This window comes from Coregonus lavaretus, assembly GCF_964263955.1.
Source record: "Coregonus lavaretus genome assembly, chromosome: 3".
In the NCBI taxonomy this organism is placed as follows: Eukaryota; Metazoa; Chordata; class Actinopteri; order Salmoniformes; family Salmonidae; genus Coregonus; species Coregonus lavaretus.
This window is the reverse complement of record NC_139990.1, coordinates 50,246,393-50,265,819: the sequence shown is the minus strand read 5'-3', so window position 1 is coordinate 50,265,819 and position 19,427 is coordinate 50,246,393. Positions and strand designations below refer to the sequence as shown.

At 45.1% G+C, this 19,427-nt stretch overlaps 1 protein-coding gene across 1 annotated transcript; it reads right to left on the bottom strand.

Moving 5' to 3' along the window:
- Window positions 1–700: 700 nt before the first annotated feature.
- On the bottom strand, window positions 701–19,185 carry LOC311107793 (carbonic anhydrase 14-like; the record flags this gene model as incomplete). The annotated part of the gene is made up of 8 exons (XM_084150342.1): window positions 701–841; window positions 1,103–1,260; window positions 1,514–1,580; window positions 1,810–1,905; window positions 3,098–3,243; window positions 10,027–10,206; window positions 17,927–17,947; window positions 19,113–19,185. The coding sequence occupies 8 exons, from the start codon at window positions 19,183–19,185 to the stop codon at window positions 701–703; spliced, it is 882 nt and encodes a 293-aa protein (XP_084006468.1).
- Between the last annotated feature and the right edge of the window lie 242 nt (window positions 19,186–19,427).

Genomic DNA, 19,427 nt, shown 5'->3' with positions numbered 1-19,427 from the left:
AACGAATCAGCCAACTGGTAAAGAAACAGACCTCCCCCTGATTTACAGCTCCTCTTTCTCTTCCCCACAACCCCCCCCCCCCCCTCTCTCTCTCTCTCTCTCTCTCTCTCTCTCTCTCTCTCTCTCTTTCTCTCTCTCTCTCTCTCTCTCTCTCTCTCTTTCTCTCTCTCTCTATCTCGCTCTCTTTCTCCCTATCGCTCCCGCAATCCCCCCCGTCTCTTTCCTTTCCTCTGCCCCCCCTCCTTATCCCCCTCTCTATCTCTTTCACATCTTTCACAGTCAGTAACCCTTGACATTTCCACAGTTCTCACCACATTCCTCTCTTTGCTACGCTAGTGCTTAGCGCTAGCCTTCCTCCACATGTCCACCCCGAGCCCCACACCGTGTCCACTAATACTGTTTGGTGAAATGTTATTAGTCGTCACGGTGCGAGGCTCGCCTGCCCCATGCTCTTCCTGCTGATGCTGCTGTTAGCTACGAGGCTAGCACTTGCCCTGCTGCTGTTAACATGTTAGCATTATGCCAGTCTCTCTGACACCTGTCTTAATGAATGGGGACATGGGGGTTCATTGTGTGAGATAGCAGGGGAGTGAAACACTGGAGCAAGGCTGTTCCTAATGCACTGTTTAGAGAGGGGTGTTCTGTGTGAATAAAATACGCCATGGTGAAAGGTCATCTCTTCTTCTTTCACCCTCTCTATCTATCCCCCCCCCCTACCTAATGGGAAAGATGAGAGGATGGTCCGGTCGTTAAGTGGTTGAGGTGTACGGTAGTTGTCCTGCATGACGACACGGTCAGCATCCTCCTTACTGGCATACAGCACTGTCTCCAGCTTCATCATCTGAGGAAGAAGGGAGGACAGAGAGGAGGAAGAGAGGAGGACAGAGAGGAAGAATGGGAGGAAGAGAAGGAAGACAGGAGGGAAGAGAGGAGGAATGGGAGGAAGAGAAGGAAGACAGGAGGGAAGAGAGGAGGAAAGAGGGGAGGGGAAGGAAGACAGGAGGGAAGAGAGGAGGAAAGAAGAGGAGGACATAGTGATGCTTTGAATTCAAGCAAAGTGCATAAGTATCTCACCATCACACACACACACACCTTCCCTCACCTGTGTGTGTGAGATTTTGACGGTCTCTGTGAAGAGGGTCCAGAGGACACTCTGGAAGCAGGGAGGGGTGGTGAGGGAGCCATTGTATCGGTAGTACCGCCCCAGGTCAGAGGGCAGGAGGGACTGGACATCAAAGGCTGGGATGGACACACTCTGACCTGACCACGGAGGGAGGAACGGAGGGAGGAATGGAGGGAGGAATGGAGGGATGAAGGTTAGAGGAGAGGTACAGGGTTTGATTCCTGGGGGCTCACAGCGGTGCTGTTTGGCACTTCCATAAGAAACCAGAGAATCCCCATAAACTACTGTAGTCGTGGATACCAATGTAATTTGAACGGTAAAATTGCTAGAAGGTAGCTGTAATAATAATGCTGATTGGTTAAGGTGTACTTTGATTGACAGCTGTCTCACCTGCGTGTCTGACGCGACCCAGGTAGTTGAGAATGTTCCAATAAGCCGGGTTAGCCTCCTCACCTGTCTGACAGATCACACATCTTCCCTTTAGGTCAAGTGTACATGCTTTACTATACATTCAGAAAGCCTTTCTTACTAATCTGGTGATGTGAAGATTTTCCAACTGAAGAAATAAAACGTAAATAAAAGGAATTTGTAACCAAATGTAAAGAATACAAATACAACACTTTTTAAGTATGTAATGTTCCAGTGGTTGATGTGATTGTCAGTTAGTTGTGATGTAATAGTCCTACCTCTATGAGGACTCCCAGTACTGCCAGTCCATCCTGCTGGGTCATAGCCACTGACATGTTAGGGTACAGCTCTGAGTTGTAGTGCACCACGTGCAGCTACACAGAGAGGGAACATGGTTAGCTGCTTCATTCGTTTACATAGGGGTCAGATGGAAGAAAGAGAGAGTGAGGGAGAGGGAATGAGAGAGTGATCGAGAGAGGGAGGGGGGATATGCTGCCTCATTGAAAATCACTGAGGGGGGGGGGGGGGGGGGGGGGGGGGGATATACAAAGAGAAAGGGAGTGAGTAAACGAGATAGAGACTAATTGTAATAGTGTGTAACCAGAGCATGGAGCGTCTCGTCCATGTTTTCATACTTGTATTTATTGTGGCTCCTCTTTCCTTCTCCCCTCTCCCGCTTCTCTCTCTCTTTCTCTCCGTCTCTCGCTGTCCCTCCCCCTCTCGCTCTCTCTCTCTCTCTCTCGCTCTCTCTGTCCCTCCTTCTCACTCTCTCTCTCTGTTGGCATACCTGTGCAGTAGCAGATGGACAGGATCTGAGTTAATCGTCCAAACTCTCTGTCTCTCTCTCTCTCTCTCTCTCACTCTCTCTCTCTCTCTCTCTCTCTCTCTCTCTCTCTCTCTCTCTCTCTCTCTCTCCATCCCTCACTCCATCACCTCTCCACCCATTTTTGCAGATCCACTGCATGTTCTACATTCCCTTCATTCCCTTCCCACAGAGAACTGTTCCAAGTTCCAAAAGAGAGTGTGTGTGTGTGTGTGTAGTTGCGGTACAGTAAAAACACTGCCAACATTAGTAAGTTGGTTCCCCTTCCTCTGTATACTGTGTATACTGTAGGTGTTTGAGAGGCTTTTATTTGGCATGCTTGCCAGTTGAAATCTATTTCTAATCCTGAAGTCTTTACAACAATTTCAATCAGATTTAATTCCACTCCCCAATTAATTAACATAATTCAAACACTTATTCTCCAATAACTTTTCTTTTCAAGTTTGTTTTCTCCTACTATGGCTAGTGTAAACCAGATTAGCTAAGAGTCTAGATTGCTGTTTAGTCTTTTTGTATAATATTTAATAGGATTATAGTATGGTTTCTCAACTGAAGTGCTTAATACTGCAACCTGCCTGGATATACACTTTGGCACGTACACATGTCCTTACCCATGCAGGCGTAGAAACACACACGTGCGCGTGCACACACACACACACTTGTGCACTCTCACCCACCAACACCCCTCACACCCCGCCCCCCTCCAAACACACACACACACACACACACACATTTTGACTCACCTCTGCAGCGGTGCTCTGACCGTTGATGGTGTGTTCGCTGCCCCCAGCCCCCGGGGCTCCATTGCCCCAGTGCAGGTGCATCTGGACGGCCGTGAACTGCCAGGGCAGCCCCCCTACACCCATCCAGTCTGGGAGAGGAACCATCACTGTGAGGGAGGGAAAGCATGGTTGCTGTAGTTACCTGTATGTCTGTTGTTAGTGATGAAGTCAGTATGTGTGCTGTAGTTACCTGTATGTCTGTTGTTAGTCATGGAGTCAGCATGGTTGCTGTAGTTACCTGTATGTCTGTTGTTAGTCATGGAGTCAGCATGGTTGCAGTAGTTACATGTATGTCTGTTGTTAGTCATGGAGTCAGTATGCTTGCTGTAGCTACCTGTATGTATGTTGTTAGTGATGGAGTCAGCATGGTTGCTGTAGTTACATGTATGTTGTTAGTGATGGTGTCAGCATGGTTGCTCTAGTTACCTGTATGTTGTTAGTGATGGCGTCAGCATGGTTTCTGTAGTTACCTGTATGTATGTTGTTAGTGATGGAGTCAGCATGGTTGCTGTAGTTACTTGTATGTATGTTGTTAGTAATGGAGTCAGCATGGTTGCTGTAGTTATGTGTATGTCTGTTGTTAGTGATGGCATCAGCATGGTTGCTGTAGTTACCTGTATGTCTGTTGTTAGTGATGGAGTCAGCATGGTTGCTGTAGTTACCTGTATGTTGTTAGTGATGGAGTCAGCATGATTGCTGTAGTTACCTTTATGTTTGTTGTTAGTGATGGAGTCAGCATGGTTGCTGTAGTTACCTGTATGTATGTTGTTAGTGATGGAGTCAGCATGGTTGCTGTAGTTACCTGTATGTATGTTGTTAGTGATGGAGTCAGTATGCTTGCTGTAGTTACCTGTAAGTCTGTTGTTAGTGATGGAGTCAGCATGGTTGCTGTAGTTACCTGTATGTTGTTAGTGATGGAGTCAGCATGGTTGCTGTAGTTACCTGTATGTATGTTGTTAGTGATGGAGTCAGCATGGTTGCTGTAGTTACATGTATGTATGTTGTTAGTTATGGAGTCAGCATGGTTGCTGTAGTTACATGTCTGTTGTTAGTGATGGAGTCAGCATGGTTGCTCTAGTTACCTGTATGTTGTTAGTGATGGCGTCAGCATGGTTTCTGTAGTTACCTGTATGTATGTTAGTGATGGAGTCAGCATGGTTGCTGTAGTTACCTGTATGTATGTTGTTAGTGATGGAGTCAACATGGTTGTTGTAGTTACCTGTATGTATGTTGTTAGTGATGGAGTCAGCATGGTTGCTGTAGTTACCTGTATGTTGTTAGTGATGGAGTCAGCATGATTGCTGTAGTTACCTGTATGTATGTTGTTAGTGATGGAGTCAGCATGGTTGCTGTAGTTACCTGTATGTATGTTGTTAGTGATGGAGTCAGTATGCTTGCTGTAGTTACCTGTATGTCTGTTGTTAGTGATGGATTCAGCATGGTTGCTATAGTTACCTGTATGTTGTTAGTGATGGTGTCAGCATGGTTGCTGTAGTTACCTGTATGTATGTTGTTAGTGATGGAGTCAGCATGGTTGCTGTAGTTACCTGTATGTCTGTTGTTAGTGATGGAGTCAGCATGGTTGCTGTAGTTACCTGTATGTTGTTAGTGAAGGAGTCAGCATGGTTGCTGTAGTTACCTGTATGTTGTTAGTGATGGCGTCAGCATGGTTTCTGTAGTTACCTGTATGTATGTTGTTAGTGATGGAGTCAGCATGGTTGCTGTAGTTACCTGTATGTCTGTTGTTAGTGATGGAGTCAGCATGGTTGCTGTAGTGACCTGTATGTTGTTAGTGATGACGTCAGCATGGTTTCTATAGTTACTTGTATGTATGTTGTTAGTGATGGCGTCAGCATGGTTGCAGTAGTTACCTGTATGTCTGTTGATAGTGATGGAGTCAGCATGGTTGCTGTAGTTACCTGTATGTTGTTAGTGATGGAGTCAGCATGATTGTTGTAGTTACATGTATGTTGTTAGTGATGGTGTCAGCATGGTTCCTCTAGTTACCTGTATGTTGTTAGTGATGGAGTCAGCATGGTTGCTGTACTTACCTGTATGTTGTTAGTGATGGCATCAGCATGGTTTCTGTAGTTACCTGTATGTATGTTGTTAGTGATGGAGTCAGCATGGTTTCTGTAGTTACCTGTATGTATGTTGTTAGTCATGGAGTCAGCATGGTTGCTGTAGTTACCTGTATGTCTGTTGTTAGTGATGGAGTCAGCATGGTTACCTGTATGTTGTTAGTGATGGCGTCAGCATGGTTTATATAGTTACTTGTATGTTGTTAGTGATGGAGTCAGCATGGTTGCTTTATGTCTGTTGTTAGTGCTGGAGTCAGCATGGTTGCTGTAGTTACCTGTATGTTGTTAGTGATGGAGTCAGCATGATTGCTGTAGTTACCTTTATGTTTGTTGTTAGTGATGGAGTCAGCATGGTTGCAGTTTTTACATATATGTTGTTAGTGATGGAGTCAGCATGGTTGCTGTAGTTATCTGTATGTTGTTAGTGATGGTGTCAGCATGTTTGCTGTAGTTACCTGTATGTATGTTGTTAGTGATGGAGTCAGCATGGTTGCTGTAGTTACCTGTATGTCTGATGTTAGTGATGGAGTCAGAATGGTTGCTGTAGTTACCTGTATGTTGTTAGTGATGGCGTCAGCATGGTTTCTATAGTTACTTGTATGTCTGTTGTTAGTGATGGCGTCAGCATGTTTGCAGTAGTTACCTGTATGTCTGTTGATAGTGATGGAGTCAGCATGGTTGCTGTAGTTACCTGTATGTATGTTGTTAGTGATGGAGTCAGCATGGTTGCAGTAGTTACATATATGTTGTTAGTGATGGAGTCAGCATGGTTGCTGTAGTTACCTGTATGTTGTTAGTGATGGTGTCAGCATGTTTGCTGTAGTTACATGTATGTATGTTGTTAGTGATGGAGTCAGCATGGTTGCTGTAGTTACCTGTATGTATGTTGTTAGTGATGGAGTCAGCATGGTTGCTGTAGTTACCTGTATGTCTGTTGTTAGTGATGGAGTCAGCATGGTTGCTATTGTTACCTGTATGTTGTTAGTGATGGTGTCAGCATGGTTTCTGTTGTTACCTGTATGTATGTTGTTAGTGATGGAGTCAGCATGGTTGCTGTAGTTACATGTATGTATGTTGTTAGTTATGGAGTCAGCATGGTTGCTGTAGTTACCTGTATGTATGTTGTTAGTGATGGAGTCAGCATGGTTGCTGTAGTTACCTGTATGTATGTTCTTAGTGATGGAGTCAGCATGGTTGCTGTAGTTACCTGTATGTATGTTGTTAGTGATGGAGTCAGCATGGTTGCTGTAGTTACCTGTATGTCTGCTGTTACTGATGGAGTCAGCATGGTTGCTGTAGTTACCTGTATGTTGTTAGTGATGGTGTCAGCATGGTTTCTGTAGTTACCTGTATGTATGTTGTTAGTGATGGAGTCAGCATAGTTGCTGTAGTTACCTGCATGTATGTTGTTAGTGATGGAGTCAGCATGGTTGCTGTAGTTACCTGTATGTCTGCTGTTAGTGATGGAGTCAGCATGGTTGCTGTAGTTACCTGTATGTTGTTAGTGATAGCGTCAGCATGGTTTCTGTAGTTACCTGTATGTATGTTGTTAGTGATGGAGTCAGCATGGTTGCTGTAGTTACCTGTATGGCTGTTGTTACTGATGGAGTCAGCATGGTTGCTGTATGTCTGTTGTTAGTGATGGCGTCAGCATGGTTGCTGTAGTTACCTGTATGTTGTTAGTGATGGAGTCAGCATGATTGCTGTAGTTACCTTTATGTTTGTTGTTAGTGATGGATTCAGCATGATTGCTGTAGTTACCTGTATGTCTGTTGTTAGTGATGGAGTCAGCATGGTTGCAGTAGTTACATATATGTTGTTAGTGATGGAGTCAGCATGGTTGCTGTAGTTACCTGTATGTTGTTAGTGATGGTGTCAGCATGTTTGCTGTAGTTACCTGTATGTATGGTGTTAGTGATGGAGTCAGCATGGTTGATGTACTTACCTGTATGTATGTTCTTAGTGATGGAGTCAGCATGGTTGCTGTAGTTACCTGTATGGTGTTAGTGATGGAGTCAGCATGGTTGCTGTAGTTACCTGTATGTCTGTTGTTAGTGATGGAGTCAGCATGGTTGCTATTGTTACCTGTATGTTGTTAGTGATGGTGTCAGCATGGTTTCTGTAGTTACCTGTATGTATGTTGTTAGTGATGGAGTCAGCATGGTTGCTGTAGTTACCTGTATGTTGTTAGTGATGGTGTCAGCATGGTTTCTGTAGTTACCTGTATGTATGTTGTTAGTGATGGAGTCAGCATAGTTGCTGTAGTTACCTGTATGTATGTTGTTAGTGATGGAGTCAGCATGGTTGCTGTAGTTACCTGTATGTCTGCTGTTAGTTATGGAGTCAGCATGGTTGCTGTAGTTACATGTCTTTTGTTAGTGATGGAGTCAGCATGGTTGCTGTAGTTACCTGTATGTATGTTCTTAGTGATGGAGTCAGCATGGTTGCTGTAGTTACCTGTATGTATGTTGTTAGTGATGGAGTCAGCATGGTTGCTGTAGTTACCTGTATGTCTGCTGTTACTGATGGAGTCAGCATGGTTGCTGTAGTTACCTGTATGTTGTTAGTGATGGTGTCAGCATGGTTTCTGTAGTTACCTGTATGTATGTTGTTAGTGATGGAGTCAGCATAGTTGCTGTAGTTACCTGCATGTATGTTGTTATGTGATGGAGTCAGCATGGTTGCTGTAGTTACCTGTATGTCTGCTGTTAGTGATGGAGTCAGCATGGTTGCTGTAGTTACCTGTATGTTGTTAGTGATAGCGTCAGCATGGTTTCTGTAGTTACCTGTATGTATGTTGTTAGTGATGGAGTCAGCATGGTTGCTGTAGTTACCTGTATGGCTGTTGTTACTGATGGAGTCAGCATGGTTGCTGTATGTCTGTTGTTAGTGATGGCGTCAGCATGGTTGCTGTAGTTACCTGTATGTTGTTAGTGATGGAGTCAGCATGATTGCTGTAGTTACCTTTATGTTTGTTGTTAGTGATGGATTCAGCATGATTGCTGTAGTTACCTGTATGTCTGTTGTTAGTGATGGAGTCAGCATGGTTGCAGTAGTTACATATATGTTGTTAGTGATGGAGTCAGCATGGTTGCTGTAGTTACCTGTATGTTGTTAGTGATGGTGTCAGCATGTTTGCTGTAGTTACCTGTATGTATGGTGTTAGTGATGGAGTCAGCATGGTTGATGTACTTACCTGTATGTATGTTCTTAGTGATGGAGTCAGCATGGTTGCTGTAGTTACCTGTATGGTGTTAGTGATGGAGTCAGCATGGTTGCTGTAGTTACCTGTATGTCTGTTGTTAGTGATGGAGTCAGCATGGTTGCTATTGTTACCTGTATGTTGTTAGTGATGGTGTCAGCATGTTTGCTGTAGTTACCTGTATGTTGTTAGTGATGGTGTCAGCATGGTTTCTGTAGTTACCTGTATGTATGTTGTTAGTGATGGAGTCAGCATAGTTGCTGTAGTTACCTGTATGTATGTTGTTAGTGATGGAGTCAGCATGGTTGCTGTAGTTACCTGTATGTCTGCTGTTACTGATGGATTCAGCATGGTTGCTGTAGTTACCTGTATGTTGTTAGTGATAGCGTCAGCATGGTTTCTGTAGTTACCTGTATGTATGTTGTTAGTGATGGAGTCAGCATGGTTGATGTAGTTACCTGTATGGCTGGTGTTACTGATGGAGTCAGCATGGTTGCTGTATGTCTGTTGTTAGGATGGCGTCAGCATGGTTGCTGTAGTTACCTGTATGTTGTTAGTGATGGAGTCAGCATGATTGCTGTAGTTACCTTTATGTTTGTTGTTAGTGATGGAGTCAGCATGATTGCTGTAGTTACCTGTATGTATGTTGTTAGTGATGGAGTCAGCATGGTTGCAGTAGTTACATATATGTTGTTAGTGATGGAGTCAGCATGGTTGCTGTAGTTACCTGTATGTTGTTAGTGATGGTGTCAGCATGTTTGCTGTAGTTACCTGTATGTATGTTGTTAGTGATGGAGTCAGCATGGTTGCTGTACTTAACTGTATGTATGTTCTTAGTGATGGAGTCAGCATGGTTGCTGTAGTTACCTGTATGATGTTAGTGATGGAGTCAGCATGGTTGCTGTAGTTACCTGTATGATGTTAGTGATGGAGTCAGCATGGTTGCTGTAGTTACCTGTATGTCTGTTGTTAGTGATGTGGTCAGCATGGTTGCTATTGTTTCCTGTATGTTGTTAGTGATGGTGTCAGCATGGTTTCTGTAGTTACCTGTATGTATGTTGTTAGTGATGGAGTCAGCATGGTTGCTGTAGTTACATGTATGTATGTTGTTAGTTATGGAGTCAGCATGGTTGCTGTAGTTACCTGTATGTTGTTAGTGATGGAGTCAGCATGGTTGCTGTAGTTACCTGTATGTCTGCTGTTAGTGATGGAGTCAGCATGGTTGCTGTAGTTACCTGTATGTTGTTAGTGATGGTGTCAGCATGGTTTCTGTAGTTAGCTGTATGTATGTTGTTAGTGATGGAGTCAGCATGGTTGCTGTAGTTACCTGTATGTATGTTGTTAGTGATGGAGTCAGCATGGTTGCTGTAATTACCTGTATGTTGTTAGTGATGGAGTCAGCATGGTTGCTGTTGTTACCTGTATGTTGTTAGTGATAGCGTCAGCATGGTTTCTGTAGTTACCTGTATGTATGTTGTTAGTGATGGAGTCAGCATGGTTTCTGTAGTTACCTGTATGGCTGTTGTTACTGATGGAGTCAGCATGGTTGCTGTAGTTACATGTATGTCTGTTGTTTGTGATGGAGTCAGCATGGTTGCTGTAGTTACCTGTATGTCCATTGTTGTAGAGGCTGAAGGGTTTGTTGCCGTGCTGGCCATAACCCAGGGGTGTCAGAGGGTCCAGGCTGGGGTCATACTGGGTCTGGACCGTTGCCACGTCAACCGGAGACTGGGCCTTACCACCACAGTCTGGGAAGTACTCCGCCCACTTTGATTGGCCCACTGAACCTGAGGGGGAGGGGAAGGGAAGAGAGTGACCAAAACATGACACATATTGAGACTCTCTATCAGTGATGTACCACACACATTAAGCATGGCCAGTCATTTCATATTGACCTCTTGACCTATCACATTACCACCCTGCTCATCCTGTCTTTCACACTCATCCTCTGTACTTGACCTGCTCTGACTAATGACCATTGCCTAATGAGCATCATCACCCTGACGAACACACACCCAGACACACAACACACACACACATATACAGTACACAAACAAACACACTTACGCGCACACACAGATTTATTGGCCAATGAAGAAAGGCCCAATTAAATCTTACAGGATTATGTTACACTAATATAGAGTAAGAGATACAGTAGTAGAAAGGGTTAGAATACTAAATCTAGAATGTTTGGGAGTGAGTGTGTCCAGTAGTATTAGAAGGTTTGAAAGCTTGGGAGAGAGGGAGTATGTACAGGTGTAGGATCTTAATTTGATCACTCTTTTGTTGCTGAGAATTTTCCTGCACCCCAGGAAATGCAGGTGAACTTCGTGATTTACATAAATTAACTGAAAACCTGCACTAACACACAGTTACAGTGCCTTCAGAAAGTATTCACACCCCTTGACTTTTTCCACATGTTGTTACATTACAGCCTGAATTTAAAATTGAGTACATTGAGATGTTTCTTGTCACTGTCCTACACAATACCCCATAATGTCAAAGTGGAATTATGTTTTTCGAAATGTTTACAAATTAATGAAAAATGAAAAGCTCAAACGTCTTGAGTCAATAAGTATTCAACCCCTTTTGTCATGGCAAGCCTAAATAAGTTCAGGATACATTTTTTGCCACCACCAAGAAATATTATGGACTAAGGAAGAAAACCGCTCATGGATTTCAATAGTGAGGCCAATAGTAACTTTAAAACAGTTACAGAGTTTAATGGCTGTGATAGGAGAAAACTGAGGATGGGTCAACAACATTGTAGTTACTCCACAATACTAACCTAATTGACAGAGTGAAAAGAAGGAAGCCTGTACAGAATACAAATATTCCAAAACATGCATCCTGTTTGTAACAAGGCACTAAAGTCATACTGCAAAAAAAACTTTTTGTCCTGAATACAAAGTGTTATGTTTGGGACAAATCCAATACAACACCTTACTGAGTACCACTCTCCATATTGTCAAGCATAGTTGTGGCTGCATCATGTTATGGGTATGCTTGTAATCGTTAAGGACTGGGGAATTTTTCAGGATGAAAAATAAATGGAATGGAGCTAAGCAAAGGCAAAATCCTAGAGGAAAATCTGGTTTAGTCTGCTTTCCACCAGACACTGGGAGATTAATTCACCTTTCAGCAGGATAATAATCTAAAACACAAGGCCAAATCTACACTGGAGTTGCTTACCAAGAAGACAGTGAATGTTCCTGAGTGGCCGAGATACAGTTTTAACTTAAATCTACTTTATCTATGGCAAGACCGGAGAATGGTTGTCAAGCAACGATTAACAACCAATTTGACAGAGCTTGAAGAATTTTGAAAAGAATAATGGGCAAATGTTGCACAATTCAGGTGTTGTCACGCCCTGACTCAGGGGACTCGTATATGTTGAGTCAGGGTGTGTATATTCTTTGTGGTGTTTTCTATGTTTTGATCTATTATGTGTAGATCTATGTTGGCCGGTGTGGTTCCCAATCAGAGGCAGCTGTAGCTCGTTGTCTCTGATTGGGGATCATACTTAGGCAGCCTTTTGGCACTAGTGGGTTGTGGGATCTTGTTCCATGTAAGGTATGTTGTGTGTGCTACCTTGGACTTAACGTTTCGTTTATTGTTTTGTCGAGTGTTTATTGGTTTAATAAACATGTACGTATATCACGCTGCGCCTTGGTCTGTCCCGTCATTAAACGAACGTGACAGAAGATCCCACCAAACGAGGACCAAGCAGCGTGTCCAGGCGGAGCGAATGGCCATGTCACAGGTGGCCAATTTGTGGTCATGGGAGGAGATATTCGCGGGGAAAGGACCATGGGCTAAGGTAGATGCCCAGGTAGGAGAGGAGCAACGGCAACACGGAGGAGGCCGGTCGAGGAGGAAGCCCGAGAAGCAGCCCCAATAAGGAGGAAGCGTATGACTGGGCAAGCTCCGTGTTATGCGGAGCTACTTACTGTGTCGCCAGTGCGCCGGCACAGTCCTGTACGTCCTGTGCTTGCACCACGCACGTGCCGTGCGAAGATGGGCATCCAGCCAGGACGGGGTGTGCCGGCTCAACGCTCCTGGTCTCCAGTACGCCTCCTCGGTCCCGCATATCCTGCGCCAGTTCTACGAACTGTATCGCCAGTGCGCGTGCACAGCCCAGTGCGTCCTGTGCCAGCGCCCCGCACGTGTAGTGCGAAAGTGGGCAGCCAGCCAGGACGGGTTGTGCCAGCTCTCCGCTCCAGACCTCCAGTCCGCCTTCACAGTCTGGTCCGGCCCATTCCTGCTCCTCGCACCAAGCCAGTGGTGCGCGTCGTCCAGCCCGGCCCGGCCTGTTCCTGCTCCCCGCACCAAGCCAGTGGTGCGCGTCGCCAGCCCGGCCCGGCCTGTTCCTGCTCCTCGCACCAAGCCAGTGGTGCGCGTCGCCAGTACGGCCCGGCCTGTTCCTGCTCCTCGCACCAAGCCAGTGGTGCGTGTCGCCAGTCCGGCCCGGCCTGTTCCTGCTCCTCGCACCAAGCCAGTGGTGCGCGTCACCAGTCCGGCCCGGCCCGTTCCTGCCCCTCTGGCTTGGTGCGTGTTCCTAGTCAGGTCCGGCCCGTGCCTGCTCCTCGCACCAGACCAGTGGTGCGTTTGTCCAGTCCGGCACGGCCTGTGCTCGCTCCACCGGTGCCTGGTCCGGCACCGGTCAGCTGCTCCACTCCGGAGCCAGAGCAGTCCACTCCACCGGTGCCTGATCCAGTTCCGGTCAGCTGTTCCACTCCGGAGCCAGAGCAGTCCGCTCCACCGGTGCCTGATCCAGCTCCGGTCAGCTGCTCCACTCCGGAGCCAGAGCAGTCCGCTCCACCGGGGTCTAGTCCAGCTCCGGTCAGCGGCTCCACTCCGGAGCCAGAGCAGTCCACTCCACCGGTGCCTGATCCAGCTCCGGTCAGCGGCTCCACTCCGGAGCCAGAGCAGTCCGCTCCACCAGTGCCAAGTCCAGCTCCGGTCAGCGGCTTCAGTCCAGACCATGACGTCAGCCCCTCTCCAGGTTCGGGGTCTCCCACACCAGGGTCCAGACAGGGCCTGGCGTATCGTGGGAGGAAGGAGAGGGGAAGCAGCGCGCCGAGGTCCAGACCAGACCAGGGGCGCAACAGGGAGGCGGAGAGTGAGAGGTCGTCACCGCCCACCCGGCCCCTACCCTGTTATGTTTATGTTGTGCGGTCGGAGTCCGCACCTTTGGGGGGGGGGGGGGGGTACTGTCACGCCCTGACTCAGGGGACTCATATATGTTGAGTCAGGGTGTGTATATTCTTTGTGGTGTTTTCTATGTATTGATCTATTATGTGTAGATCTATGTTGGCCGGTGTGGTTCCCAATCAGAGGCAGCTGTAGCTCGTTGTCTCTGATTGGGGATCATACTTAGGCAGCCTTTTGGCACTAGTGGGTTGTGGGATCTTGTTCCTTGTAAGGTATGTTGTGTGTGCTACCTTGGACTTCACGTTTCGTTTATTGTTTTGTCGAGTGTTTATTGGTTTAATAAACATGTACATATATCACGCTGCGCCTTGGTCTGTCCTGTCATTAAACGAACGTGACAGGTGTGGAAAGCTCTTAGAGACTTACCCAGAAAGACTCACAGCTGTAATCGCTGCCAAAGGTGCTTCTACAAAGTATTGACTCAATACTTATATAAATGAGATATTTCTGTATTTCATTTTCAATAAATTGGCAACAATTTATGAAGACATGTTTTCACTTTGCCATTATGGTGTATTATTATGTGTAGATGGGTGAGAAAAATATATATTTAATCCATTTTGAATTCAGGCTGTAACACAACAAAATGTGGAATACTTTAAGGGGTATGAATACTTTCTGAAGGCAATATTGCACTTTTCATGTAACCTACTTTTGTCCAGCTAATAGCCTAACCACTGGTCAAGCAATATTATGGACTAAAAGTTATAATCTTGTTGCTGCAGGATTATTTTGCTACAACAATACCGGTCAAATTAAGATCCTACGTCTGTATGGAGTATCAGAATGTTAGAATACTGGATGGTGTGTGTGTGTGTGTGTGTGTGTGTGTGTGTTTGTGCGCGAGAGAGAGAGTGTATACAAGAGTGTAAAGTCAGTGGTCAGTCATGCATGCATGATGAGGTGGTGCATTATATTCACAGTGGTGAGCACACACACACAAACATCCTTCTTCAATACTAATTGGAGGGGAGAGGGAAACAGGGGAGCAGAGAGAGGGAGACTGATAGGTGCACAGACAGACGTTCTGGGCACAGAGAGAAAGAGAGATGCAAACAGAGAGAGAGAGAGAGAGAGAGACAGGGGTAGAGGGGATTCAGACTAGAGAGACTGAGGGAAGACAGGAGAGGGGGTCAGAGAGGTGGAATAATGAAAGGACATGTAGAGAATGAGAGAGTGACAAGCAAGAGAAAGAATTTGAATTTGAGAGTAGGCAGAAAAGAGAAGAGGAGTGATGGTAGTAAAGGGCAGGGGCAGGAACACAACTTAGACTCAAACCACCACAATTACAAGAAGCCTTTCAAGACAATCAGAAACAAGTATTCAACAATGCCATAGTATAATTAAGCAATAAGGCCCAAGGGGGTGTGGTATATGGCCAATATACCATGGCTAAGTGCTATTCTTATGCACGACGCAACGCAGAGTGCCTGGATACAGCCCTTAGCCGTGGTATATTGGCCATATACCACAAACCCCTGAGGTGCCTTATTGCTATTATAAAATGATTACAAACGTAATTAGAACAGTAAAAATAAATGTTTTGTCAAACCCGGGGTATACGGTCTCATATACCACGGCTTTCAGCCAATCAGCATTCAGGGCTCGAACCAGCCAGTTTATAACAGTTAATAATACAGAATACACAGACGGTTCATAGTCATTGTGGCCCCATATTTCATAACCCACGAATTCAGTCAGCAGTCAGATCTCAATATGAGGTCTCTTCTCCAACCCTCAGTGTGCCCTAGCCTGCTATGGAGGTCAGTCCTCTACTCTCCATGCCACTGTCAATCAGTGTGAGGGTATCCTTTCTACATTAGTGCTATACTTACGCACACACACACACACACTCTGTCTCTCACACTCCACCCTAGTGTTTATCTGCAGTGGGCTCAGGGGGATTTTACTTTCCTAGGGGGATTAGAGAGAGACCTTTTTACACCATCACTATCCCCCCAGCTACCACAAAAAAAAGTTTGTTAGAGCTTGGTTAGAGCGTGGTTGTCCTATGGTTATTTTGCATACAATCTTCCCACAACTTTCTGGGAATGGTGCAGGATAGTTGTTTGGCTTTGGAATGTTTTCAGCACATTTAAGGAACTTTATTTTCTTGGTATTTCATTACTTTAAAGGCGCAACATCCATTTTTGGACTTATAAATTAATAATATGCACCCATTGATTCTTGAAGAATATAACTTATAAATGCCTCATGAGCTTAGTTCAACTGTCATATCACATAAAAAACACAAAATATAAGCTTGTTTTACTCCAATGTTCGTAAACAAAGTAACATTCAGAGAATGTTCTAAGAATGTTATTTAAAACGTATACATTCCGTTCTCAGCATCAATAAAACTCTCTCTATCCTCTATTTTGCTAAGTGTGTTCAGTTGTGTTGGCTGCGCCCACTAATTGGCCACACCTGATCTTAATGAGTACTTGTTTCCTTTGCATGGGGTCTGTTTGAATAGACTAAAATTAACAGCTTTGTATGAGTTTAAAAAATGTATCATTTGAGCTCCATCCTGGTGGCGCAGTGGACTAATTCCATGGATAGAGAACAGAACATTATTGGTTTGAATCTCACTGATGCTGTGTCATAATTAAAATAAATGTGTTTGCATGATTAATGCCTAAGAAAATGAATTTCCATGTGTCCCATCTGTTCTTGGAGTTTAAAAAAAGTTAACCGTAATAAGCTAGCAGTGTTATTTAAAGTTTTATTGAAACATTCCCAGTGAAAGTTTTAAGGAAGTTATTAAAAAACCTCCAAATAACCAATAATTTTAATTCTCAGAGCGTTAATAAAGCCTCCCAGGAAAACGTTCAACCCACTGGGCACCGACGTCAGTTCAACGTCTAGTTTTGATTTACATTTGGTTGAGTTGTCAACTAATGTGAATTAAACGTGAAATCAACAAAACATTTCACCATGTCATTGGATTTAGGTTAAAAGTTGGATTTTAAAAAATACGAAATGCCCTTATGTTGATGACTCAACCAGTTTTTGCCCAGTGGGAAGGAACCTAAACATAAAAACAGGCAACATTTTCACTTACATTTAATAATGTTCTGTTTCACTTGTCAGAAAACATATGGCAATGTCAAACCAAAAACATACGTTCCCCCAACTTCCAAGGAACCAAATGTGCTAGCTGGGCCTACACACACATGCACAATCCCCTCCCCCGGCCTGTACCTCTAAGCCGTCCTCTATCCCCCTCCTTGCCCACCGCCCCCCAAAAATGAGAAAAACTTGTCCTGCAGCTCCACAGTTGGTTGTCATGGAGGTCCCCATGGTTACAATGGAGAGAATATTCCGTCATTCTGCCCTGCTCTACCTCTCATAGCGCTGCCACTGTCCCCAATGTGGATGGGAACAATGCCACACACTCACACAAACACACACACACAACGCCATACAAAGAGCCGCAGTGCCTGTGAGTGAGCCAGCCACAGAATGCCACAGATCCCCTCACATACACCAACACAACACAACTGCTCAGGACCAGTTACTTTAACAGTATATCCAGTCCTATAGAACACTGAGAAAAACACGATGCCAGCTAGCCCTGGACACAGGCCCTGGTTAGACGACATACTGTACTGGACTGTACTGCATGTGAATAGAAAAGCTCTGTGTGAACTTACTGAATGCATACAGAGTGGTAGTGTGTACACTCAGGGCCATTCAGGTCTACAGTGTCATTGACCACATGATAGGCAGCCAGTGTTCCTCAGCCTGGACAGTACAATTAACACACAGGGTTATTGTGTGGCATAACAATGCTGCTGAAACACGTCTTTCCATCCTCCTCGTGCACCTGCCACTTCTCTCGTTTTCCTCCCCCTCTCTAGCTCTCTTTCCCTCTTCTGCACCCCCATTTCCCTCCCTCCCTCCCTCCATCCCCACTCCTCATTTCTGTTTCTCCCATACCAGGAGAGAGAGAGAGAGAGAGAGAGAGAGAGAGAGAGAGAGAGAGAGAGAGAGAGAGAGAGAGAGAGAGAGAGAGAGAGAGAGAGAGAGAGAGAGAGAGAGAGAGAGAGAGAGAGAGAGAGAGAGAGAGAGAGAGAGAGAGAGAGTACAGTAGGTGAACTGATGTATAAGTGGCAGGCAGACAGAAGGACAGACAGACAGACAGACAGACAGACAGACAGACAGACAGACAGACAGACAGACAGACAGACAGACAGACAGACAGAGACTGTACTGTTGTATTTATGTAGTGTTTAACATAGTTATGAATCAACTTGAAGACCTTTTGGTTATTGAGAGAGATGTTCTTACCTGTGTACGTCCAGTACGTCACTGAAAGAGGGGAAATAAAATCATGTTTCTTCATTGTCATTCTCACAACAACACATTGCAGCAGTTATCAACAATTACATTCAGTATTACATTCACCAAATTATTCATCAAATTTTCAATATGAACAGGTGTCTTTGAAAAGTGAAATGATATCTCTGTAAAAACATATATGCTATATAACTACTAAATACAGTATATCTGAACTACTATATACAGTATATCTGAACTACTATATACAGTATATCTGAACTACTTTCACTATACTGTTCCTTGTTGAACTTGTTCTACTACTGATGCTACTGCCACTGTTCTACTGTTATTACTACTAGTTTCTTCAACCACCACTACCACCTCCACCACCACCACCACCACCAATGCTACTGTTCTACTGTTATTACTACTAGTTTCTTCAACCACCACTACCACCTCCACCACCACCACCAATGCTACTGTTCTACTGTTATTACTACTACTACTAGTTTATTCAACCACCACCTCCAACAACACTACCACCACCACCTACATTTACATTTTAGTCATTTATCAGACGCTCTTATCCAGAGCGACTTAGTTAATGAGTGCATACATTATTTTTTTATTTTTCATACTGCCCCCCCGTGGGAATCGAACCCACAACCCTGGCATTGCAAACGCCATGCTCTACCAACTGAGCTACATCCCTGCCGGCCATTCCCTCCCCTACCCTGGACGCCGCTGGGCCAATTGTGCGCCCCCGGCCGGTCACGACCGGCTACGACAGAGCCTGGATTCGAACCAGGATCTCTAGTGGCACAGCTAGCACTGCGATGCAGTGCGTTAGACCACTGCACCACCAATCCCCCTTCCACCACATCTACCACCACCACGACCACCACCACTACCACCACCAGCACCCCCACCGCTACACTCTTAGAAAAGAAGGTGCTATCTAGAACCTAAAAGGGTTCTTCGGCTGTCCCTATAGGAGAACCCTTTGAATACCCCTTGTTGGTTCCACAGAGGAACCCAAAATGGAACCAAAAAGTTTATTTTACCTGAAACCAAAAAGGGTTCTGCTATGGTGACAGCCGAAGAACCCTTTTGGAACCCTTTTTTCTAAGAGTGTACTACTACAACAACAAACAATAACCAAAACAAACTATCTTAATGCTGATTAACGTCTTACCGGCGGCACCTGTGGTGGTTGTCCATTGCCAAAACACAAGTATTAGAGGCAGAGAGAGACCCACCAAGTCCATGTTAGCCCTCCTCTCCCATACACAACCACAGATGAGCGGACGGACAGAGAGATAGAGAGGGGAAGAGAGAGCGAAAGAGAGAGCGAGAGAGAGAGAGAGAGAGAGAGAGAGAGAGAGAGAGAGAGAGAGAGAGAGAGAGAGAGAGAGAGAGAGAGTGAAAGAGAGTGAAAGAGAGTGAAAGAGAGTGAAAGAGAGTGAAAGAGAGTGAAAGAGAGATAGAGAGAGACCGGGGCTCCTGATCC